Source organism: Drosophila hydei, unplaced genomic scaffold (genome assembly GCF_003285905.1).
Source record: "Drosophila hydei strain 15085-1641.00,03,60 unplaced genomic scaffold, DhydRS2 tig00008119-arrow-pilon, whole genome shotgun sequence".
Taxonomy (NCBI): domain Eukaryota; kingdom Metazoa; phylum Arthropoda; class Insecta; order Diptera; family Drosophilidae; genus Drosophila; species Drosophila hydei.
This window is the reverse complement of record NW_022045830.1, coordinates 4,874,593-4,901,285: the sequence shown is the minus strand read 5'-3', so window position 1 is coordinate 4,901,285 and position 26,693 is coordinate 4,874,593. Positions and strand designations below refer to the sequence as shown.

At 39.5% G+C, this 26,693-nt stretch overlaps 1 protein-coding gene across 1 annotated transcript in view; it reads right to left on the bottom strand.

Moving 5' to 3' along the window:
• The window catches only part of LOC111598321 (segmentation protein cap'n'collar), a 35,064-nt gene extending 14,196 nt beyond the window's left edge, over positions 1-20,868 (bottom strand). The window contains exons 1-3 of the mRNA XM_023313518.2: positions 19,757-20,868; positions 11,159-11,395; positions 10,785-10,875 (exon numbers count right to left, since the gene is read on the bottom strand). Coding sequence (XP_023169286.2) covers positions 10,785-10,875; positions 11,159-11,395; positions 19,757-20,782 — 1,354 coding nt within the window. The 5' untranslated portion in view covers positions 20,783-20,868. The remainder of the gene's footprint in view (positions 1-10,784; positions 10,876-11,158; positions 11,396-19,756) is intronic.
• Between the last annotated feature and the right edge of the window lie 5,825 nt (positions 20,869-26,693).

The window sequence follows — 26,693 nt, the reverse complement described above, 5'->3', positions numbered from 1 at the left end:
TTTCTAGGCCTTAGCCTGTTATTTTAGGGCTGGCATTTAATTCGGCCTTTTTTTTTGGTAACAGTTTGAGGCCTGTAATTTGGCTAACTGTTTACTTATCATTTTTGGGCTCGTCTGTTCTTGGCCATGTTGCCTGCCTGTTGTGCTTGGCCTGGCCGCATTGTTGTAAATGTCTACAAAAATATTATTCGATTTGCGTCGCGTTTTCTATTGTGTGTGTGTGAGGGAGTGTGTGCGTGTGTGTACCTTCTGTCACCAACAATTAAGTGACAACAGCCTAAAAGGTGTTGTGCCCCAGCCACATTTGAGACTTCCGTAGTTTGCGTGCTTTTGTTTGGACGCTTCCAAGTTTTATCTCTGATTACCCTTCAGGAAGTCTCATTCAATCAATTGTCAATAACTACAGTTGGGTGTGTATTTATGTGCGTGTGGGCGTGGCAGTATTAGCCACATACTTTATGCTAATCAGATGCTATAGCAACTAAAGTTTGGTAAACATTTTAAGGGCGTTGGCCACCAATAAAACTTATTTTTATGTGGTTGAAGAGGTTTAGATAAATATCTTTAGGGCGAGGAATTGAGTTGAATATCTTATGACAGAGTTATTATTGAGTTGGTGGCATAGGAAACACTATTTAGAGAGAGCAACTAATAAGGGAACTACAAGAGTTTAAACTTGCTTAAGCGAGGTAAAGAGTTGATTGATATGAATATTATATATATTATATATTATATTGATGCCAGCCATGCAACGCGGCTTAACTTTTATAAATATATTTCATATACTTTGATTTTCTATACATTTATTAATTTTTAAGATTTTTTGTCTTATGAAAAAGTATTGATTTAAGCCGTGCAACGCCGCTCAATTTGTTCTAGCCTACACAAATTAAATTTATAATTTTTTTTAAGCTATTCATTTCTTCCGTCGGTATTTCATTTAGAATAATTTGATTTTTCATTAATTTTGTTCTCTATTTAATTTCAAGTCTTTAAAAATAGCTAGTTTTATATATTAAAAAGAAAAAATAAATTAAGAACAATTTTAGCCTATTTAGTCTCTGAGTTCTATGAGGTCTATGTGGATAAATTAGGCATAAGCTGCAGCTGAAGACATTCATTCGAAAGAACTCAGTTGATTCAGAGACGCTTGCGTTAAGCCTAAGAAATGCACTCAAAATACTTTTTGAATAACTGATTGATGTTCAGAGAATACTAAAAGAATATATAGAATAAAACCCTAAAGAACAAAATCTAATTAAACTTAAGTTAAGATTATACACATCTACTATATCTTTGCCTATCGAGAATTGAGGCCAGCAGCAAATGGGCAAATGGCCTAGAACTAGAATCGAAGGCAGCTGCCACAATTGGCTTGTGGGTTGCGTAGATTGAAATGTTGCAATGCGAGCTGACAAAAACCAATCGAATCAAATGAATGCGGCCAAATCAAATGTCTCTGTATGGGTAGGTCTATCATTGCGAATGGTACAAACCTTTGCTTTATGCAATTGCAAATGCAATTTATGCGAGCGTGAAATATATTTTTGTAATCCAAACAAAGGCAAACAACGTTGTGAATCGAAGGGGTTTTTTTTTTTGGGTCTTTTGTTGAGGCAGATTGAACACAAAAATTTGTTGCAATAAATGCCGTTTGTTATGCTTGTTGTTGTTGTTGGTTGGGTTTTTACAACTCTTTGACAATTATGTAATGTCGGTTCGCCTGTTGCAGAATCAACAATTGCAGCAGCAACAACAACGACGGCAGCAGTATAAATAAACAACAACAGCTTCCGCTGCAGACTTTTTGCACAATTTGATTGTTCGATTTTGATAAATGAATACGAGCTGATTTTATTTTATTTCTTTGATTTGTTTTTTGTTTTGTTGTAATCGTCGTTTTTATCAGAATCGCACAATGCTCACTTGAGAGGTTTGTTAGCGGCGCCTATTGTTAACACTAGGTTACGCCCTGTTTAACGTTTGGTAACTCCTATTATATATGCTATATACATATATGTATTACGCGAGACTTTCACTTTTTTGTGCGTTATATATGCACTAAAATATATTTTGTGTGTTTTTTCTGTTTAGTCTGGGCACAGTTTGTAGCACTAATTCGAATTAGCCGAATTGAAAACACCTGCTTTTTTTTATATTTTGTTCATTAATGTCACTTGTCGCTTGTTAAAAGTCCTTCGCTTCTATTCTAATTCGGGTTTTTTATGCACGCCTACGTTAAAAAACACAGCACAGAACGTGGCTTCAAGCGTTGTTGCTTCTTTTTTCCTCTTTGTTGGGCCAATTCTTTGGCAGCAGCAGCTAACACGCGCGCGTCAAGCGTTGAGCGTTTCTCGAGCGTTTATAAAAATTCAAATACGATTCTAAATGCCTTGACGGCGGCTTCGCACCATGGCGGACGCAGCGACGTCGGCAGCGAAGCCAGCACAAAAGAGAAATGGCGTTGCCAGCTCAAACCAGGCGCAAGAGCAACTAGCGCAAGCGAGACAACTATATGCACTTCCTCCCTGTGCATGTACCCGTGTTTGTGAGTGTGAGTGTGACTGCTGCGACGCGGCCTTTGTTCATGCGCACAAGCAGTGACTACTCTACAGCACATGTGCATGTGTGTGTGCTTGTGTGCATGCAGCAGAGGCGGAGCTTAGCTGTTTTCGGTGTGCTTGTATTTGTGACTTTTGCTTTTGGCTTTGTTACTGCTGGTTTTTTTTAACATGGACGCTGTGCGCTTCTTGCGGAAAAACAATGAGAAAAAAAAGAGCTAAAAACTGGTTTTTGCTCTGTTCTATTTGACGGGTTTTTAGTTTCTTTCTGCTTCTCTTTCTTACAGCTAAAAACACAATCTAATCAAGTAATTAAAGTTGCGAGTGGACTTAAAGAAATTTCCAAGCATCAAAGACAACTTTTAATTGAAAATAAGCTAATGAAATTAATCAAAGAGAAAAATTAAAAACTTGCTTTAAATTCAACGTGGTCAAAATAATAAAAAAGAATTCTTAAACTGACAAATTCAATTTTAGCAAGAGCAAAATGTATTCTAAGATAATAAAATGTATAAAATATAAATTAAATTTGAATACTGAACCATAAAATAAAAATGGAACTGAATAAGAAAATCTTGGCACACAATTTCTAGACCTCAGGCATATATAGAAAAGAATATTCAAGAAATCCTTCCCCCATATCTCTTCAATTTTACTATATATTCTGCTCTGGCAAATAGCGCAGCTGAAAAGCTTTTAGACGCTGCCGTAGCTCCTCGCTCGCGGACTGCAAAGCCTGCAGCTTGGACTTGTGCTGCTGCAGTTGCTCCAACTCCTCGCTGAGTGTTGCTAGATCCTCGTTAAGCTCGTTGCGTTTGTGCTCCGTTTCATGCTGCAGTTGCTGCAGCGAGCGCGTCAATTGCTGGCGCACCTGTTGGCCAAAGCCGGCCGCCGCTTGTTGCACACCGTCGCGCAGTCGGCGCTGCAAGTGCTGCGTGTATTGAGATTTGAAACTGCGCTCCTGCGCTCGCGGCGTCCAGCTGACCAGTTCGTAGCAATAAAAGGAGCCCGTAAAGGCGCCCAGAGACAGCGTCAAGCGCCAGCCCAAGGTGCGCGTCAGGACGCCACACAACAACAACATGGCGCCCAGCGAGCTGTCCGTGTCCGGCAGCCAGGCGCCCTTGTGCGAGGGCAGCTTTATCAGTTCCTCACGCTGGCCATTCAGTGTCTTGGGCAGCAGCGGCAGCGGCAGCAGCATCTTGGCTTGTATGCGCTTCAAAATGGACACCATGCCCCACGAGAAGCGAAACTGCAGATCCGCTTGAAAGCTGGCCATCAGCTGCTGGCAATCCAGGGCGCAGTATAACTGCACGGGCAGTCCAGAGGCTGATGGAGCTGTGCCCAGTTGTTGCATCTTCTGCTGCAATAACTGGCCGAGCTGCCCCTCCACTTGCTGCAGCAGCTGCTGCTCGAGATGAGCGCCCAACTGTCGCTGATATTGCCGCAATTCGCGTTGCAACTGCGGCTGAAAGGGCAAATGGAATTGCTGCACGACAGTGGGCAGACGCAAGATCTGCTCTTGCAACAGCTGTGTGGCAAACCTGCAGCTCTCCTCGCTCAGCTGCTCCACTTGCAGGCAGAGCTCCTGCTGCCGCTGCACGCTTTGCAGCTCCCAGCACTCGTAGCCAGTCGTCAGCGCAGCTTTTGCGGCCGTCTTCTCTGCGTCCAGTTGGGCAAGTTCCAGGGCCAGTTGTTGCAACAGTTCGTGCAGCTGCAGCAGCATGTTGGCTGCTCCGGCGCAATGCTGCTCGAACTTGGTGCGCAGTGCACTCTGCGTAATGCATTCCGCGAATTCGCGCTCAAAGCTAAGAAACTCCTCGTAGCGCTGCTGCCAGCCAGGTGCTCTGAAGCATTCTGCCTTCTTTTCCTTCGGCTGCTGCCGCAGGCGCAGCGTCTCCAGCGCCGAGACATGAAAGATGCGCCGCCTGGCTAGCTCCACGTTAGCATAGATGCCCAGATCCTCGACCAGCAGCTGCAGACAGCGTTGGGTGTGCTGCGCCCGCACCATCGCAGCCAGCTGTGGCTCCAGCGTGGCGGCTGCATCCCAGCGATTGTTGAGTATAAACAAATTGGGCCGGGACAACTGCTGCGCGACCAGCCCGAAGAACTGACGCTCCACGCGCGATATTGTCGACTCGGCATTCAGCACCAGCACAAAGACATCCGCATTCAGGCAGTGCCGATCTATGCACTCGTCCAGCTGCGCCGTGACATCCACGCCGGGCGTATCCAAGAGGACGACATCGTGCCCCAGCAGCGCGCAGCTGCTGCTGGGCCAGCGCACATGGAGCAGGCCGTGTGGACTGAGTGCTCGACCCGAATGAGCGCTGGCCAGCTCACGCAGGCAGTCAATGCTCAGCTGCCGGCCATCGCTGTCCTCGATCATGACATGGGCAGACTCCTGCCTGGCACTGGCCTCCACCTGGCAGAAGCAGCTGGTCGTGTGGCCCATGGCGCTGGGCAGAATGCGTTCGTGCAACATGGCATTGATGACGGCGCTTTTGCCATTCGACGTACGCCCAAAGAAGGCAACCTTCATGCGTTTGCGCTGCAACATGGGGCAAATAGCTTCAATTCTTTGAATGCAGCGCAACAGTTCGTCCCGCATGCGTTCATTGAGCAGATTCCTCAAGCTGGGCATCAGCTGCAGCTCGTCTACCACCAGCTGCAAGTGCCTAGCCATATCCTCGTAGATGCTCAACATCTCCGTTTTGGCCTGGCCAAATTCGCTGAGCATTGTCGACATGTTTTCGTTTAACTCGATTTTTTATTTATAAATATAAAATATATATATATAATTTATGAATCTATTTATAAATATATATATAAATATATATATACAATAATTTGTCAATGAATATTTTTCCATAGAAAATTGAAGTTTGAATGCTTTGCATCTCAAATCAAATTGAGTTTACAAATATATATAAGTAAAAATATATATATATATATATTATATATGAGCAAAAATTAAAGAAAAATAAAGTGAATTGCATAGAGAATATTCAGCACTCTGGGCTCCGTCCATTTAGAGAGGATTCGACTTTTGTTTTTTAGATGTCAATTCACATTTGGTTAAGTATTCAATATATTTTTGCTATTTTAATAATAAAAGAAAAAAAAACTGCCTCTGATCACATGAAGCCAATTAGTGAGCCTTCCAGCTGACCCAAAAAACGCAGTCAAACAATTTTCCCAATAAAAAAAACATGAATTTATTTACACAAAAATTAACACAATTACCGCAATCAAATGGAGGCTTGTTTTATTTTTATTTCTGTTTTTTTTTTATCACTAAAAAAAGGCAGTCAATATGCATTAGTGGGCCACTGAACTAATAGACAAGAGCGAGCCAGGGCAATAATAAAAATAATAATAAGGCCCAAACAACTATTTGGATTAGGTAAACTTCAAAAATAGAGACAGAGAGAGAGAGAGAGGGAGTTATGTGGTTGAAAAAAAAAAATTAGCAGCATCATCAGCAAGCGCTTGAGAGACTCGCATATGTTCAAACTTAGGAGCGTATTTACACACACATATATACACATATACATATACAAACACACATATATATATATTGACTGAAGCTTGAATAATATGTTTGGATCGTTGGAGCGTTTCTCGAGTGCGCCATTACAACTTAATTAGTTTAAATTGTTGGAACGTCCAAAGACTCAAAGAGCTTGCGCCGCCATTGCGACTAAGGCAAGAGAGAGATGGACAGAGAGAGAGAGAGGATTGTTGGCTGTGAGGGGGCAGCAAATTGTTTCAGTCAATTTCCGGTGAACGAGACGCTGCACATCAATGCAATGCAATGCACTCGAAATGTAGTCTAAGTGGCTTGGCAACACTGCTCGTTCGTGCTTTTCACATTTCACTTTCGCACACTGAACTTGCGTACATAACCTCAAAGTGTTAGCCAGTGCGCAACAATTATGACAAGACAAATCTGAAAGGCAACGACACCGACCCGACACGGCTAGTGTCAACAATGAAATTGCTGAAAAAAAAACACAACAACAAATAAAGCACATGAGTTGCCACAAAGTGAAGCTGCCACAATCAATGAACTAACAACTAATTAACATATATAAGCCAGATCACATGGGACACTAGCATATTTTGGGTCAATGGGCTAATTGAATTATGCAATTCTCAACTAGTTTTTGGCAATAGCTGCGCAGAGCGCGAGGCTCAGCTTGAAACACTTGAAAGCGATACGATTATGCAGCAAATTATGTTGCGTCTGCCTCTGTTCCATGCCCCTCCGCTCTACTTGACTCTGTCTGCGTCTGTTTGTTGTTGTTGTTGTTGTTTTTGTCAGCATGTAAAATGTTCTGCTTCTTCTTCTTTTTTTGTAAATTTGTAACGTAATGCTGACCAAGTAGAATTTTTTAACAATTTCTATGCTGGCCGAATAAACCAGACAGACAGACGGACGGACGGACAGGCGGACAGCAGGGCGCACAGTTTTGAATGTTGCACTACAACAACAACAACAACAACATGAACAAGAAGTTGAACAGACAGGAAGGGGGCACACACACAGACATAGCCTCAATAGGTGCCGCTCGCAGCAGCAGCTGCTTTTTCTTATAATAATAATTTTCATCATATTCATTTTCATCATATTTTGTGTGCATGTGGGCGAGGTCGTTGCAGTAAGTGGAACTTGTCTGCACTGCCCTTGAGCCTTGTCTAGAACGCTGAAAATACGGGCAATAGAGGTGAACGTGGTCTGGGAAAGCCACTTGGACGTGAACTAATTCGAAATTGGATTTGATTCCGTGCGACTATTGGGAAATATAATCGGGCAAAAGAGTTTTTTAAAGAGAAAATTCTAGAAACTCTGCTGGAGAAGAAGAAGTTAATTATGATAAATAGTGATCGAAATTTGATCTTAAATTATAATTCTTTTAGTTTCTAATACTTTTGCTTACAAACTTCTCTCCTTTTACAACACTGTAAGCAAAATAAACATTAGTGTTGGAAAATGTTTTGGCTTGGTCAATTATAATAGGTCAGTTAAAAAATATTATAACATTAATATTAAATATAGTCTAGAATTTGAGTCTATATCATACGTATTCAGTTGAGTAAGGCAAGAGGTCTTACTCAGTCAGCTCTTTTAGGAAAAATTCCGATCAAAAGTTATCCATAAAACATATTCCTATTTATACTACAATTCCCTTTTACAACACTTTTATATGCATAGCTTTTGTTGCAACTGTACCAGACAAGTATTAACTACAAGGCAAAGGAGAACATATTTTGATTGAGAGCTTCAAACATAGTTCATAGTAGTCTAGAAAGTAGATCCCATATTACATCTCATTATGCAACACTACTGGAAGAATAACCCATATTACACCTTATTTTGCAACACTGTTCTTAATGCATCTTTGTCGCAACTGTACGCAAGTGTTGGAAAATCGTTTAGACTTCACATAGTCAATCGAAATAGAACATTTTCTGCTGCTAGATGCTGGCCGCATGTGAATGGCCGTTAGCTGTAACCAATTTAGAGCCGTGGTCAATAAACTTGCGTAGCTTGGCAGCCAAACTGATTGCATAATGGAATTTAAGCCACCATATTTATAGCTAAAGGCGTGTATGCGAAAGATCTATAACATAATTGAGAATAAGAGCATTTTTTTTCATTCTTTCTTTCAGTTGTTGTCAAGTCATGCGCTCCAAAAGTTGTCAACTGTGCGTAGTTCTATTATTCTAAGAAGCTAAGAGCAAGAAGAAGAAAAAACTGGTTGAATTCCAAGTGAATCAATGTAATCAGATTTATGATTTGTTCAATGGATCGTCGAATCTCTGGGAGCACAACATCAAAATAAATACTAAAAAAACTGTACCAAAAAGAAAAAACTTAAGAAAAACAAACAGCATTGATTACGACAACAGTCAGATACAAAAGAGTAGAGTAGAGTAGAGAGAGAGAGCGAGAGAGATAGACCACGGTACATGGCAACTTAATTATGACAATGGATCTTGAGACATATGCCAATGACATGGCGTTATGTGTCCAGGACAATGGCCAGAAACAGCTTCATTAGCAACAGGATTCTCGCTGGAAGAAGGTGACAAAAGTTGAAATTAATGAAAAGTGGCTGACTTTAAAAACCAAGTCACAATAGGGATACCTGTGCAGCGATCATTCCGAAATTAACTATATAGTACAAGCAAATAGTATCTATCAATTCATGTGGGCATTCAATAGTCTCTTTCTCTTGCGCCGTTGGCTGTAATTGAAGTGAAACAAAATTAAAGATACAAAAATGACTTTCATTTTAGTGCAAGCCAAAGCCAAACGCATGGAACAATAGATAAAGCCGACTGCCAGGCCAGGGCTAAGGGACTGCTGCACAGATACAGCTACAGAGACGTACGGTATTCCATGGCTAACACTCGGGGGAATTTGGATACGCGTACGAACACAAAAGCGTGTGAATGCGTGTCTCGAATCCGATATAAATCTTAGCCATAGACCAATAGCAAACGATATACAGATGGATAGGGCGGGCGGGCATCAATGGATTTTTAATAAATGCTCAGTCGAAATAATAAATAGAAATAGCTGATGACTGAAACGAATGTGAACGACTAGCAGATACCTCTACCCATGCTTCGAAATAATTAAATTTTCATTCTCAGTTACTTAAAAGTCAGGTGAACAGTTCTAAAATGTCATTAAAGCTCCGGTAAGTGAGGATAGATTCAGTAATAATGAAATATTCTGACAACGAAATACTTAATGTTATCGATATTTATCGATTTGAATGAAATCTCGAAACACTTTGAAGTATTTATGCGTAACACGCCTCACTCAATAGATAAACTCGACTTCTGTTGTTCACAATTATATAAATAATACCAACAAGAATTTCTATAATCTACAGATATACCCTATTTATACTACAGGGTATCAACATTAATATTAATAGCTAGAAGCTGAATAAATGCCTATGAATAGCTAACGATATACGAAATACAAATACGAGACACGTTTACTGACTTTCAGCTCATCTAGATGATGTTGGTGGTGCGGCTGCTGCTGCTGGTGGTGCTGTTGGTGGTGGCTTTGACACCCTACAAAATGGCTGCCGGGGTTGATCAGAGCGAAGGAGCGAGGACTGCCATTCAATAAGCCTGCTTCATAGCAAAGCAAACGTTTGTAGTTGGGTGGTTTAAGCCCACGTCCCTGGGCCTTATGTACAGCTTATAGGCCAAAGTTGAAATACAACTTGTACAAACTAACACAGGCATACACAGCTGTATCTATATATATATAAATATATATATATATATATATAATATATGAGTGTAATTTTTGGCGAATCATGTTTCGTTCATTTTTCAAAAGAAAAATGTTGCATGCGACGGCGGTGGCAGCTACTTTTACTGCCACTGGCTGTGCCCCAGCTCCGTGCTTCTGCTGCTGCCGCTTCTGCTTCTGCTTCCAGTTTCAGTTACAATTTCAATCCCAAACCCAATCCGGGCTGTTAATAATAAAAGTTCGTGTGCGTGTCAAAGTTTGTTTGAAAAGCAGCCGCTTGGATATGAAATTGGGCGCGGTTCCAAGCAGATTAGCAGAGAGGCCAGAGTCAGAGATGGAGGTGGAGACGGAGCCGTAGCCAGAGGCCGAGCCCCAACGCCAGCTGCTTTATCGATATCAGACAAATGGAGCACACGAAGGTGGAGAAGAAGAAATGTCGAGCGGACAGGGCTAAAAGCGAATTGCTGAAAAAGAAAAGCTCATTTTTCTTTTAATTTTCGTGCCTGTCAACTCAAAATGCCTACATTCATTTATAAAAACCTTTCGCAAATGGCGTCGCTCAGGAGCAGAGGCCTCGCCATAACAGCAGGATAATCCATTTTCGTTTATATTAGCGAACGGGAGCAGCAGCAGCAGCAGCAGCAGCTGTCACTTAATACATTATGAAATAGAATATATTATATAATGCTGCCCCCTCTGCAGATCCAATAGCATCTATTTGAAGACAGCAACTGCTGCTTATCTAACACGTTTGAAAGGGAAATGTTATGCTAAAAATGATATTGCCTCAATTTATTTTGGTGTATCTCCGATAAGATAGCAGTGTCTATAAATCTTGCACGTTGTTTGCGTGCGCGAAAACTGTAAAAGTGCTAACAACACTCTTGTAATTTAGTGCTCAAACTAACCATGAATTAGATAAGCTCCACTTGACTTACCGGTTTCATTGTCGATTGTAAAGGGTATGCCGCTCCATTCATTCGATAGCTCGTCCAGATCTTGCGGCATTTTCTTCTCATCAAGCGATGCCTGTAAGCAGGATTGGAACAGCTTGACAGAAGATCGTACACAGCAGCTTTAGTTATCGATAAGTTTATCGTTCCAAAAGCATGCATATTAAATGCATGAAATTTAATATGAACTTCATGTTATCGATAAATGTTTCGATGAATATGACAGATAATTATGACAATTTAATGTTTGGCTTTCAAAAAATAGAAGCATCTGTAGTTCACTAACAAGTTATAGTTTCGATAAGTGTATTTAAAATATCATCTACTACACACTTTTTCGTTATCTGTGAAATACTTACCTCATCTTGTTGTAGATCTTCCAAAGCTTTCAACTTCTCGATATCATCATCATTATTATCATTATCATTATCATTATCATTGGCTAGCTTATCATCGTCATCGTTCTCCTTCTTGGCCTCCGCCTGCCTTGCAGCGCTATTGCCGCTGGCATAGGATGCATTGATGATCTTCTCCTGATCAAGACTAAAGCCCAAGTCAACATCCTGCTTGTAGAGCACCTCAGCGATTTCACTTTCCTGCAAGACAAGAAAGTCAATAGATAAGTTAAAACGTAATTAACTATTTGAATGCTATTGTTTTTTATTTACTACATATTTAACTTAAAGTCTTATTTACAAGACGTACTCCGACAAAGATTTTCATTGCGCTCTTTGATTATATCTCAACTGATCAAATCAAGTTAAAAAACCAATTCACTTTAGTTCCGATTTTACAAATTTCAATTTGTTTTTGTATTGCTATATATTTGATATGGATTTGCACTCTTAAACGTCGTCTATGTGGCCTCGTTTCTAAAGAGAGACTGAATATTTATCAGTGACAGCCCACGATTCTTTCTACTCTTTACCTTAGTTTCCTGATATTATTTTATAAGTCGTCTCTTGTTTTTGCTGATAAGACGAATTTTTCTTTAGATAAAAACTGCGTCATTCGCCTTTGAATCGAGTCTTAATGCAAATTAATCAAGCGAACGCAATTGCTCTGAACTTTGTGAATGCTCTTTTAGGTTAGTCATACAGAACACCAGTTAAGAGCGATTCGCTTATCAGCTTTAGATACGCTCTCTCTCTCCCCCACTGTCTCTCTCTCTCTCTTTGACTTGACACGCCTACACTTGCAGAAATCTATATGAATTTGTTAGTTTATGCAGACAAATTCCAAATATTTTTTGCAAATTCATGCCAAAAAGATTTTGTGGCCGCAAATTAAAGCGTTAATGATGCATTATTAACGCTGGCCGTAACCCCAGACGTTTTTGCCAAAAACTGTAATCCTTTTGCCGTAAGTCAAAAGCATATATATATGTGTATATGCATAAACTGGGCGTCTTAAGCCGTCAGCGCAACACGGAAATTTCTACGGACTACAGGTAGAGTGACAGCAGCACAGGTTATGAAGGGATAATCACAGGATAATGGCGCACATTAGCAGAGTCGACAGTCGACAGTCGAGAGCTGAGCACTGCTCCGTGGAATGACACAACACAGCATAAAAAACATTTAACAAATCATGACATAAAATGCCATTGATGGCTTAATTAAAATGTTTTTCCTTTAGCTGCTGCCCTTTATATACATTTCTATATATCTATATCTTTATTGCCTATGTGTTTTTCTTTTAATTTTTTTCCAAGCGACAGTTTTTTCTTCTGTAAGCCCCTGCCCTTTGCAGGGTTCACATTTTCTTTTTAATGAAATTGTTTGGGCGCATTGTGAGGCTTTCTTGAACTTTTCTGCGCTATGTTGCACGTACGTGAAACAAAAAGCAATCAATCATCGGCTCTCTGCATGTGTGTGTGCGTTTATGTGTGTGTGGAACCACGCCTATCTCCTGGATTAGTCAGCAGTATCCGAGCGAGCATGGCGGCGGCATCATTGGTCTCTTCGGGTCCAAAGAAGGGCCGCCGCCGCTGCTTCTGAGCCCAATCAATTGCTGCCGCGCAACGCTGACGCTAGCAGCGACGCAACTGCGCCCCAGGGGAGGATGAGTGTACATACATACACACGCACACACACACATGTGTGTCTGTGTGTGCCGGATTGGTCCCCTTTTGGAAGCAGTGCACATGCTGCGCGTTGCGCATGTTCGTCCAAAATGAGCAATTAAACGAGTGACAGAAAGAGAGAGCGCTAGCAAAGAGAGTGGAGGACGAGAAAAAAACAGAGAGAGAGAGAGAGCGCGTACAAGGGTTGTTCATGTGTGCGCCCGCTGCTACTTATTAGGTAGCTATTGTCGGCCAGCTGTATCGAAAAGTTAGCGTATGCAAGTCAATCTGTATAAGTAGCCTATATGCAGGGTATTGAAATGTCATATTTGAATGTGAACTAAATATAAGAGTTAAGCTAGGCTCACACAAAGCTTACAGAAGCTTTAAGCTGTGCTTAGCTAGCATGTGTGTTTCCCAGAAAGCTCTACCGAAAATGCACTAATACAAGCCCATTTACGAATACATGTGCAAAGATCTAGGCATATAAGTTAAAATTCGAATATTGAAAGGAATATTTGAGCTTAAATAGTAATTAGTAGAATTAGCTTAATACTAGAAGTTTCGACTCTATGTGCTTTTAATGTGAAACACGAAGACTGCCCCTCGCATACACCAAAAGCCATTCAATTGAATGTAACCCAGAGATAAGGTAATCGTACATGGGGCATGCGATTTATAGCCTTATCGTCGAGCAATACTTAAAAAATGTACGTGACGATATGACGGGAATTGAACAAAAACAAAAATTTAATTAATTATAATACATAAGCCAAGGTTTAGATGCATATTTCGTCCACATAATAATATGAACCGATCTTAATGAATTCATTGAAGCCATCCGATCCTTATTTTCGCTAGTGTAAGATCATTATCTCTGGCCTGATCTGTTTCTAAAACTATTTCACAACAGGCAACGTCTGGCTGATAAAGCCAACAACTGATAAAACCGCATTTATCAAGGGAAATGCCAAAAGCCAAAGAAATATCAAAGTGCTGGAAATGTATCCCAATGACCTTGAAGCTTGGTGGCAAATCCAAAATGCATTGAAAACAAACTACAAAAAACACGTGTGAGATGTGTGCTGCAGCTATTTGACTGTCATATATATAGAAATCTACATATATAGACATCTGATAAGCCACACTTGAGGGGCGATAAGGCCAGAGCGATGCGGTTTTATTTTGAGAATGAACAAATTGTTTGGCAGTTGCTTTGGGCTGGACAAGTTTTGTTTTTCGTTTTTAATCAATCAACATTATGCGCATCACAATATATTGACACTTGCCGCATTTTGTTGCAACAATTAGTGCGCCATTAACGGGGAGCTGACCACAAAATCCGATCGGCCATCGGCGACCGCAAGATTTTGGTGGCAAGATAAATGTTTTTTTGATCCTGCAGCGGCAAATTACAAAAGTCTCGGGTGAAAGCAAATGTCGGCTGTGGTAGAAAGTGCAAAGGAAAATCACAAAAAGAAGTTTAAGAAGATGATGAAGAAGAAGAAGCAGCAGAGAGCAACAACAAGGCACGGAAAGGAAAGGAAGGGAAAGGCTCAGTTGCCGACTGAGGCTAAAAGGTTGGCGAACGTCATTAATAAAGCCTCGCAAAGATTTTGATGACACCTGAAATGACAGCCGCACGAACGAGCCCCGACCAGATCACTTCACTGCATTTTGTATCTGTAAGATACACACACAGGCACACACACTTGCAGTCAGTTGAGCGGCAAGTGTGGCGCATATTAATCATGTGCTCGTCAAGCCTTCAGTCAGGCAGTCAGTCAGTCAGTGAGGCCTTCTCAGTCTGTGCCCACCAACAAAGCGAGCTGCTAACTCGAGTGGCCAACTGCAGTTTGTATCTTTGTATCTTATAGATACACATTTATCAAGTATTGCACAAGTATCCTGCTCGTTTCTGCGGTTAGCCGCAGCAACGCCCCGAACTATAATAACGGTTCATTTGTGTCATCTTTTTTCTGTTGCATGCGCATTCGATTGCGCTTTCATTAACTACATTTGCACTCAACACCCACAACTATAGATGGGCGCAATTCGAGAGCAACGCCCAGCTAGAGATGGCCAAATGTTAGTTGATAAATGGCGCGAAACATATTATATATATATATATATATATTATTTGTATTATTTGTTAATATATAAGAATATATTATATTTGTTTTAATTATTTTTAATTTAAATATATACTTTTATATATTTATTATTATTATTATTTATTATTTATAACTTATATTCATATTAGTCATTTTATATTCTCATAAGAATTTTTGTTTGCGAATTAAGTCGTGTCACGATACGCGTAACAATAATTCAGCCGCCCATCTATCGATTTGACATCTGAACTTTGCCAAAAGCGCTCGTTCGTACACTCCCTTACACACACGCACACTGACACATTCTATAGCAGAAGCATTTCCATCTCCTTCTAACACACGGGAGCTGTTTGACTAGTTGGCTGCGCTCGCCGACAGGGGGCGGCACAGCTACTGATGCACATTTGGCAAGCATAAGCCGTAATTAACGGTATTTAATTATGGAAATTAACAATTGAGCACTGTGAGAAATACAGAAAGCGACGCGCACGGCAAAAAACAGAAACACACAAATGGCGCCAAGCAGCAGCAGCAGCTAAAAAAATGTGCTTTTTTACGTGTATTTTGCAGAGGGTAATTAGGTGGAAATGCCGCGTAATTACAGCCAAATGATTTTTCAATTTGCGTTTGTTTTTTCGAATTCAACATTTAGCATTTTGCTATGTGAATATAGAAAGTTGATGAACACGAACCGCTAGATAGGTGTGCATATGCTTGTACTCCTCGTTGAGACACATGGCGAAATTTTAAATGTTTAAGTGTTTCTCTTTCAAAAATAATTTGTTGCTTCTTATTTTCCCGTTTTATAGAGCAGCGGTACGTGTTTAACACTCGAAATGAACATTAAGCAGACTGAACAGTTTGTTTGCCTTATTGTCGAACTGATCGAAAGGCCCTATCGTTGTTGTTTTTTTTTTTCGTCTGGGTTGCGGCTGATTAGCACACGGTGACAGCGGCAGCCCATAAAATATTTGATTACTTTAATTGATAAAGTTTTGTTTTGCGAGCAGTTCTAAAATGAATTATACAAATAGGCACACATATTTGGATGGCTGATAAGCACGCGAGAGGCAAAAAAATAAAACCTTTTGGCAAAACCAAATATGATTTCAATAAATAAGTAACACTTGTACTTAATTACTTGTATAATAATTATCAAATTGCGCAATACGTAGTATCTTTGCGCTGTTACACCTAATTTTACATCGCTAAAAAAGCTCACCAGAAGCTTTTGAATATGGTTTGAAAATGCGCTAAACGACCTGGGTTGTTGTCTTAGCTAGGATACTTTGCTCAGTAACATGTTGCGTACTGTTGTCTATAGCAACAAATGTTGCCAGCATGTTGAGTTCACAGCGGTGTGGTGAAGAGCAGGCGCTTAGTTGAGAGAGCAAGAGAGCGCGCTGAATTAAAGAATAACTCATAAAGTGTGGTGTGTAAAAATGCCGGTAAAACAGCTGTTTGCGTTATATGTTACGTTATCAGCCCGTTGCAGCCGACAAGCTAAAAAGGGGGCGGACAAAGGGAAAATAATTGAATGTATAAAATGTTAATGCAAATGAACAAAAAAAGTGAAAATGATGTAACCGGTATACAATATGAGTTAATATACATGAGCATTATTCAACAGTTATAAATTTGATAACATGCGCAGCTGCAGCAATGCTGCGACGAGTGCAACGAGCTGAAGCGTCAACTCAACACAGAAAGCGAAGTTCAACGAAACCTTCGCTGACTGTTGCTGCTGCTGCTTCGTTCGCTTGTTGCCCAAGTTTATTTATTCGACAACGGAGAGACCCAAAAATAAGAACGACAACGACAAGAGCAACGAAAACTGTCAATATATGCGAATATGCCAAACAAAGGGAAAACACAAAAAACACCCAGCTTTGTGTGTATTTCTGTTTTTCTGTATTTATATTTGGTTATTTTTTGTGTGTAGGATACGCTTACAATTAGCAGAGCTTCAGCAAAGACGAAGCATAAGGTAGACGACATTTAACGCTATCAGTGCAAGTGTATGCGTGTATGAGTGTAAGCTTGTGACCTCATCCCAGACACATACACATACTAACATGCTTGCTTGAATTTACAGGTGCTCGAATTGGTGCGAGCGAGACAAAGCGACAGTTTTGTCGTGTTTAACGACCTGTGCTCGATTGCTGAAGAATCGTGGAAGAGTTTGTGTACAGTGAAAGCTCTTTACAAGACACAGCATCTATATTTGTTTATTTTCAATATAAACAATATTGTTTATTTACACCAAAGCCAATTGAATGTGCAAAAAAGGAAACTATTCAGTTTCAAGGACATGAGATGTGTTTACTCAAGCGAGCTCTTACTGTAAGTGGATGCAGAGCCAAGGTAAGCCGTATATGACATCTATATAGTCAAACTGTTCCATAAAATCGTCGGACGTGTAAGGACAACAATCAAAGCCAAATGTAATGAAATCACAAAAGTGAGCGGCGAGTAGAACAAACGTTAAATGCCAGCTAATTGACCCATTTGAAAATCTCATACATAAACACATACACACACACACACACACATAAGCGAATGCACAAATGGAAAACATTTCGTGACATGATCTATAAAAACTCAACAAAATATGCATGAAAAACACCAATGGAACATATAAATACAAATTAGTCACCCCATACAATGCTCACACACACACGCATAGGCATGCACACACATGCATATGAATATAAATATTTACATACAAAAAAAAAAGTATTTTAATTGCAATACATGAAATTTGTTGCAGCCGCAAAAATTGTTGACGGCATTCGAAAGATTCCGATTTTTAAAAATAAAAAATGAATGCACTAGATTTAGCTAGGTAGTCGACACTGAAATACCCTGTATGCTAAGGAAACTAATTTCTATTTTCAGTTTACTTCGACTGGAGTCGTAAATGGAACTAGTTCCATGAAGCATTAACGCACTCCGACGAAACAGCTCAAAGTACAGGTTAAACTATCACGCATTAGACACTGTGTGAAAGTTGCAAAGTTCATGAACTGAACTAGAGACATTGGTTCACAAAAAAGCTAAGAGAGAAAACTCTACACGCACATATATATATATATATATATATATATACATCATAATCATGCTACCACACTCAATGCTCAATTACAGGGTATTTAGAGTGTGCTTGTGTATAAGTGATGAATCTTTAAGCTAATTTTAACGCACATCTTAATATTAATATATTCATAAATGCTAAATGCATTGCTTTGCGAAAACAAAGAAAGAAGAAGCAGCAGCAGCAGCCAAATTTCTTTTGCACATCGTGTGACCCGATTGATTGCCATTTAGAAAGTGGCAATAGTTCAAAGTATTATAGAGAGTTGTTCGAATACATAATGAGTGGCTAGAGAAATGCGACACTAATTGGCTAGCCGAGTCGAGTTAAAGTCAAGCTCGACGCGTGACGAATGTTGCGATATCAATTTATTTATTTGCATTTAAGCATTCGATGAAAAGATTTGCAAAAATACACTCAAAATACAATTGCAATTAAAGAGTTCTTAACAGCTTTCACTATCTATGAATAAGATCTTTGAAACTCACAGTCAGAAATCGATGAAATATATCTAAAGTATTCCTTGAGGTCATGAAACTGAGAGTAAACACTCGTTAAGCAGAACTACTAGATTCTCCATCGACCTAGTTATCAAAGAACTGAACTTTGCCTTCGGTCGATTCCAAATAAGTTCCGCTCTATATATAATATATATAGCTCTCTCTATATATAACTGTAAAACTGACGACAAACATGATTTGCATAATATAGTCTGCAAAGTGTCTATAAAATTCACTTTTAAGACTCGAAACGACTCTAGCTATAGCTTTAAGCCTCTTCGGCGTTTGTCTAATTGAAAATGTGAAACTGAAGCGTCAATTTTAATGACACCTCGAATAAGTCAAGCGAAGGGCAAGCGCCCCTTCATTAGCAAGTCGTCGATTCAAGTAGGTGACACTGTTTAAATATTTTGTAACGGAACGGAATGCGTACACCTAGCAGCACGTTCACGATCAACTAATATATCGATTTTGTCTTGATTGATTGTCCTTAAACTATTTCTTTAACTCAATTGTTCATTTATAATTTATAGTTTATAATGAACTGAATGGTTTAAAAGAACTATCATTTGTAAATGGGTGAATAGCTCAATAGAACTTTTAGTTCATGAACAGTTCAACAGTCAGTATAATTTGTAGTTCCTGAAGTCCAGAATAGCACAAAAATACTAAACGTTTGTGAAATACTGAATAGTTCAATAGTTCATAAAACGTATAGATCTAAATAGCTCAATATTACTTATAGTTCATGAAAAGCTCTATACTAATATTTCATGAAGTACACAATAGTTCAAAAGAACTTTTGGTTCATATGAAAGTGATCAGCTTAAGAGAACGTATAGTTCATAGTTCTGTATAGTTAAATAGAACTACTTAAGGTTAATATATCTGAATAGTTCAATAAAATACCTACAGTTCATAGAGAACTAAATAGCTCAATAGAACATATAGTAAACAGCTCAACAGTAGAACGATTAGCTCAGCTTAGCTGAACAATCAAATAGTTAAATGCATCGATCAACTAAGCAAATAGTATCATTCATAGATTGAAGATTCACAGGTCACTGAAAGAGTTCAGTAGTTCATTAGGGCGTCACATTCAATTAAACCACAGAACTATTCGCACATATAATCAGAAATGCTGCCTATGATGGCCATCGACTAAAGATCTATTTAAGTGTTACCTCCTCGACGACTTCCACTTCGTTGACAATGCCAAAGGGATCCTCCTGGCTGGTCAAGCCTTCCACTTCGCAGGCATTCGCCACGCCTGCAGCAGACTCAGAGTCCGAGTTATCCTCGCTGAACAGGCTACTCAGTAGCCAATCGTCTTCGTCCGGTTCGGGCAGCTGTACAGTGAGGCTGCCGGAAATGCTGGGATGTGGCGTGCTGTCGTTTAGAGCGCTTGGTGCATCTCCTGGATGCTGTCCCAGAACATGAGCATTGGCCCCGCCTGCAAACCCATGAAGGAAGGCAGCCAGACTAAGATCCAGTTGGCTGTTGTTGTGCGGCTGCTGCTGGCCATCCTTGAGCGGCAGATGGGCGTACGGACTGCTGTAGGGTAGATCGCCATAGTCGTGCAGATCGGCCAGATTCTGTTCCCAGATCGAACGCTGATCCTGCAGCAGACCAGGTGACAGGAATAAATCCAGTTCAGGTGAGGCTGCCAGAGTGTTATTGTTGCTCGTCGTGTTGATATGGATCTCGCCGAGTGCCGCTGCACCGGCTCCACCACCCGCTGTGTTGGCGGCCGCCGAAGCGCTGCCTGAACTGCCAGAGCTGGCGCCACTACCTTGAGTGCTCTGCAGATCCTGCAGTGCAGCCGTCTGAACACTGCTGTTGCCCGTCGTATTGTGTAGATTCATGACGAAGGTGCTCGCATTAAAGCTGCCCGTGGGCAACTTATACTCCCCGCTTCTGCCACCGCCGCCGCCACCCTGTCGATGCGGATGATCATGATCATAGTGAAGGAGATCCTCTAGCAGCGGCATCATGCCCTTGCGATTGCCATATGGCTGTTGCGTCTCAATCATCGGCACCGTGCGCAGCATTTCCAGCTCCCAGCCATCGCCATGGGGCAGCTCCAGTTGGGCGTCCCAGCGGCGCAGCAGGCGCTGCTGCAGCGTGTAATCCGTATCCACATGCAACAGACTCAAGGCCAAAGCCAGATGCAGCATCTTCATGGCATACGCCTTTTTGTTTGAGATCATTTTTGGTGTCGAGGTTAACAACGAGATGCAGATGACTAAATGAACGTGGGTGGGTGTAATTCTTGCTGCTGTTGACAAGCGACAGTTGCCGTCTCAGTTGTTTGTTGTTTTTGTCGTTGTTGTTGTTGTTGTTGTTGCTGTTGACCCACCTCCTCCTCCTCCACCTCCGCCCGGCCAGACAACAGCACGCTGGCTGCGCCGTCCGCGCGTTCAATGGCGTTTCCTTGCTGCGCTTCAATCGAGTATGTATACTCTGTATCTGTATGTATATATGTAGATCTAGCTATACATATATATGTATATATAAACAGATGTATATACGCTTGTATCAAGCTGCGCAAAAACCAAAAATTGTTTGTTTAAATCGCAATTCTCCTGCTGAAATGATGGTCACTTCTCGTTGTTTTCTTGTTCTTTTTGTTTTTCAATTAATAAATGTCCTCGTGTTTGTTATTCTTCTTCTTCTGCTGCTTGTTGTTATTGTTTTACTGCAAATATAGAAACAGAGGTTAAATATTAGTTTATATATATCTTTATATGCTAAGTTAATCGGTATGTCAAATATGATTTTCAACTTTAATGAATTTGCTTTGTGAGTGATCAAAGAAACTGCTAAGGAAATGCAATAGGAAATAATCATACAACACACACACACACACAAACACATGTGTATTAATAGATTATACAGTTAAATATAGAAGTAGTTATAGACATTGATATATATCACATATGATTTCCGCCTTGACTATAGCAAACAATTTCCTTAAGCTGACCAGTCAGATATATTCCTATATAGGTAAGGACAGCTATCACATTTAATAACAAAAGAATTTATTTAACTATATAAACTATGTATTTATATATATACTATTCTTTCGTTTTATATATTAATTAGCTAACAACTATCTCAGTTCTACATGGACTTATCTATAATACCTCTTATGTACTAAGGTTTAGGCTGACATTTATATACCATATCAAACAGTCAATCATATATATAAATGTATATATATATATATATATGTATTATATATATATATTAGTTCTTTTTCATTTTTGCATAACTTTCTTATTTGTTGACCATTCGTAATGGAATATTCAAAACTTAAATATAACCTACACACGTAGATGTGTATGTATGTATATATATATATATATATATGTATGTTTGCATATATGAATGTATGTATGCACATATGTATGTGTGTATGCATGTCTGTATTCATACTTAAGTTGTTCTCTTACTGTTGAAACGGACGCACATGATTAGAGCTGAAATCAGCTGTTGTTGCTTATCAGAAATATGTTATATTATATAGTATTATTATAGGTTTAGCAGATAGCTTTAAGACTTTTGGCTAAGAAAAGCTTACATTAACGAGGTTTAAGCTCAGCTCCTTAAGCAATAACAACTGTTCATTCCACGTTAAGCTTTGTGCTATTAATCTCTATTAAATATCTAATGCTTGAGGGGCTCAAGGGTAATTGAAGTTTATTATTCGAGTTGATTTGTCAACGTGTTGCTTTTCTATTAACACCTTTAGAGGTATTTCTATTAATTAAAATTTGGTTTGGCATTAACTTGGGCTATCAACAAATTTCTAACGCTTTAATTTAAATGGAGACATCGAAATGTGGACACTCAGTTTTGGGTGTCTGTCTGGTGGCCCATACCGCAGGCTCAGTTAGCGCCTTCTCCTCCCTCTCGCTCTTTATCTATCTCTTTCTTTCTTTGGGTCGACGCAGCAGGCCAAATATAGCCAAACACGCTACAGACACGACGGCTGCGTGAACTTGAACTTATTCAAGGTCTTTGATAAATTTCTGTGACACGAGGGGCGGGGGGCGTGGTCGACTGTACGACGCACACAAAAAAAAAGACGAAGCAAGTTCAAGGAGAGTCGAGTCGATGGGCAGCAACAAATTCAAAAATGATATAAACATGCTTTGTTTAAGGCTGCAATATGCAAGTGTGTGTGTGCTTGTATGTGTGTAATATACAGTAAAATAAAACAATGTTCGATCATCACAAGCAAAAATCAGAAAACAACAACAAATACAAATGTAGTTCTAAATAAGCTTTAATTTAGCTCGAGCTAAATGAGTGAGAGTGAGATGCATATATGTGTGGGTGTATGTGTATGTGTATGTCTGTGTGTGTGTGTATTTGTCAGACAGTGCACTCACCTTTTTCTCCACGAATTTCAAGCGCAAGAAGCGCAAGCGTTTCTGTTTGTGACTTCAACGGTAAAAACTGCGTCGCAGTATTTGCTGCAAACTGCTGCTGTAGGTGAATGATATTTTACCGTTTCAACGCCAGCGCACGCCGTTGACGTCGCTGCCGACGTATATTGTTAGCTTTTTATTTTCACTTACAATTTGCACGCGGTTTTTATTGGTTTTGTTTTACTTTTCTTTAATTTTTTATTTATATGCTGTGTTCAATAAATTAACATTTGATAAGCTGCAAAAACATTAATTATTAAGAAAATTGTTTTTTGTTTTATTTCTTTCACAGTTGCTCTAAATTTTTCCCGACGTCCTTGAACTTGGCCAATGGACTTTCATTCTGTCACTTTCCAATGGCGATTGTGTTTTTGGTTATAATGCCTGAAAGAAACACACATACACAAACATTTGCATCCCCATATGCTTATCTGACTTTGTATGCGTGTCTGCACTTTTTTGTCATTGCATTGCGGTAAAGCTTAAATGTTAACTGCCATCGTCTACTGTCACTGTTACTCTACGCTACACACTCTTCAGACGCATTCTGTGCGTGTATTTGTGTGTGTCCGTGTGCATGTGTGCGTGCGTGGTGAAATTGTAATTTGTTTAAAAAAACACATACATATATTATTTATGTATGATTTTTGTTTTCATTTTTTGTCAAGCAATGCCAATTCTTTTCTGCTTTACTTCACATCAACGTTTATTTATTGTTTGCTTTTATCGCCATTTTCTAGCGTCTGTGACTCACACCAACAACACGGATTGCGTCTCCGCTAGTTTCTTTATTCTCTCTCACATAGAAGCGCATACGTAAATGCGTGTACGTATGTATGTATGACAACAATTAACTTATACGTTTAATTAAATGCAAAATAATTTAACATTTATGGCAATCAAAACACACGCACACACATGCACAAACACACCACACTACTTGTCATATGCATATCAAGGCAAAAATAACAACAACAGCAGCAGCAGCAACAGCCGTAGTCCACGAACAAGAGCGTTATACACTCACAAACACACGCATACATAAAGACACATAAAAAGCGCAGTATAAACAACGTATTTTAATTTGATACAAAATTTATCACTGTTTTTGTGCTGCCGTCGCCTCAACCTCTGCTCGCACATTATTAGAAACTTCGAGAACAATTCCTAAGCTTGAACTTTGCATCAGCAGCAATAGCAGCAGCAGCAGCAGCAGCACTGTATTTATCAAACAATTCTATTTTGGCAGCAATTTCGTCAGTTGTATGCAGCTTGCAACATGTCAGCTGAGCGTCGGAGAGAGCATATTGCTGAATTGTGTGGCTTTGACTGTTGCTAGCCTGTTGTTGTTCACCACATCACATCACAATGAGGTTGCATATTTATTTAGATTATTGGTGTATTGCAAAGCTGTCAATTTGTAAGATAATTTATAAAAAAACAAGCACAAGTTTTTACATGTTACTACGGTTAAGAATACTCTCTCACTCGCACACACACACTAACGCAATCACCAATATACGCACATTGTACAATAGTTTTGCACTTTTACGCGGTTTCTTTTGCTTATTATTCGCCTTTGAAAAAATATTGCTACTTTCTCTTTGCGTTGCGTATTCGCTAGCTTACATGCGTACGTATATTAACTTTATCAGCGCAAAAATACACGTCAAAAACGTGTTTTTATTAACTTGCGTTGGTTTTCTTATTTCCACAATTTCTTTTTGACTCGGCGAACGCTTGATAGACGTCTGCTCACCGCGCTTTTAAAACAACAAATACGATTTATAGCGATTATGGCATACGTCTCTGCTATAAGACCGCACGATGTTAAGCTTACAGAAATCACTTAACAGTTTGTTATCGCTTGCGAATATTATCGAGACTACTCAAAATGGCAATGTTATAGCTTGACTGAGCTGTCAATTGGCTGCTTCAGCTAAGTTGCCTGCTTTCTGTAACACGTACTCGACTTTTAGGTGAATGTTAGTTAGCGGCGTGGTGAAAATGATATGAATAAAATAGAATAAATAATTCCCTTATTGCGTATAAAGTTTGGAAAAGTGGTATGATTTAGGGCAGAAAGCTTTTTCCGAAGCTTTCGACGCTGTTGCTACTTGAAGCTTTGGTGTTGCAGTCTCTGTTAGCTTTAACATATTCAAAGCCCGCAATTTGGTTTCCTCATTCAAAATTAAGATTATACACTAATTTTTAATTTAGGTAGATGTATATATATTTAAAAAAACATTCATTTAAAACTTACCAGTAAGCTGTAGTTAAAGCCACAGTATAATGAGTTTCTTTGAGTTGCTGGTGTTTCCGGTATTGTTGGCGTTTCTAGTGTTGTCATTGGTGTTGTTGGTGTTGACAGCAATATGGCTGGCGTTGTAGCTACCGTTGGCTTTATCAAAAGCTTTGGCTTCGCGTTCCCTGGCTTAAAAGCTTTCGTCACCTTCGGGTTCAGTTGAGCCAGATTTGGCCTATATTCCTCGATATCTTTAACGGGTGACAGCGATTGCATTCTGGGTAAATCCTCCAAATCGATCATGGTGTACTATCATTAAACAATAATGAGTCAACCGAAAACTGCAAATACAAACAGTAATAAAAATTACACATGGCCCAGGGCATACAAGCAAGTGAATTTTTATGATAACGAACAATACTACGTGTCAGATTTAATAGTAAATGTATTCCCTCTAATTGTTACCAATTCGTGCATATATGTGTAGGTACGTGTGTGTGCGTGTATATATGTATCTGCAAATATCTTTATCAGCCGAATGGGGGAGTCCCCTTCACCGTAAAGCTCTACCAAAAAGCTTTGCGGTGAAGGGGACTCCGTACACTGAGAAAAAGTTTAGCTATAACACAAAGTATATTGAAATATTTAAAAGCCATCAAAAATGTGTAAATATAGTTTTAAGTTCATTTTACTCAAAATTCAATTAAAATTAGCTCATAGCTCATAAAAAAATAAGTATAGTATAGCCTATCTAAGGCAAACATAGGCTGACTTGATTGCGTGGGCAGCTAAAGGTTTCAATATATATCGAATTGAATTGAATATGGCACTAAGAACGGGTATTACGCAGTTGATCATACCCGATGATAAGTGCTTTTGGAAAACATAATTCCGAGTAGAAACATAAGAGATAAGAATTCCATATAGGGTAATCTCAAGCACAGCATACCCCATGACAATGTTTACGGTCGTAGAGCGATAAGATCGTTGTTAAGTCAATATATTGATAAGTACTGAAAGCCATTTAAAACATTTCTGATAAGACAAGGTATTCTGCACACAAAATCCAGGTACCAGGTATAATTAACTATATATATACACACCATGTCTTATCAAAATTATTATATGTACATTTATATATTATATATATACTAAAATTTTCATTTATGGTCTAGCGAGCTCAGATTGCTCTAATATATTTTCGTTCTATGCTAAACATCATCAAATTCGCGATGATTCTCTATAAATCACTAACGATTCAGATGTCTGGCATTATGTTGTTACTCTGAACTTGGCAAATTGATGAGGGTAGCACAAAAACAGAAGTTTGTCTAACTAATTGACATATAAAATATGCTGTTCACATATATGTCAAGTAGAGTAAAGCCTCTATAAAGCCTCTGGCTATGTTCAAATCGAAATTTTAAAATTAAAATTATA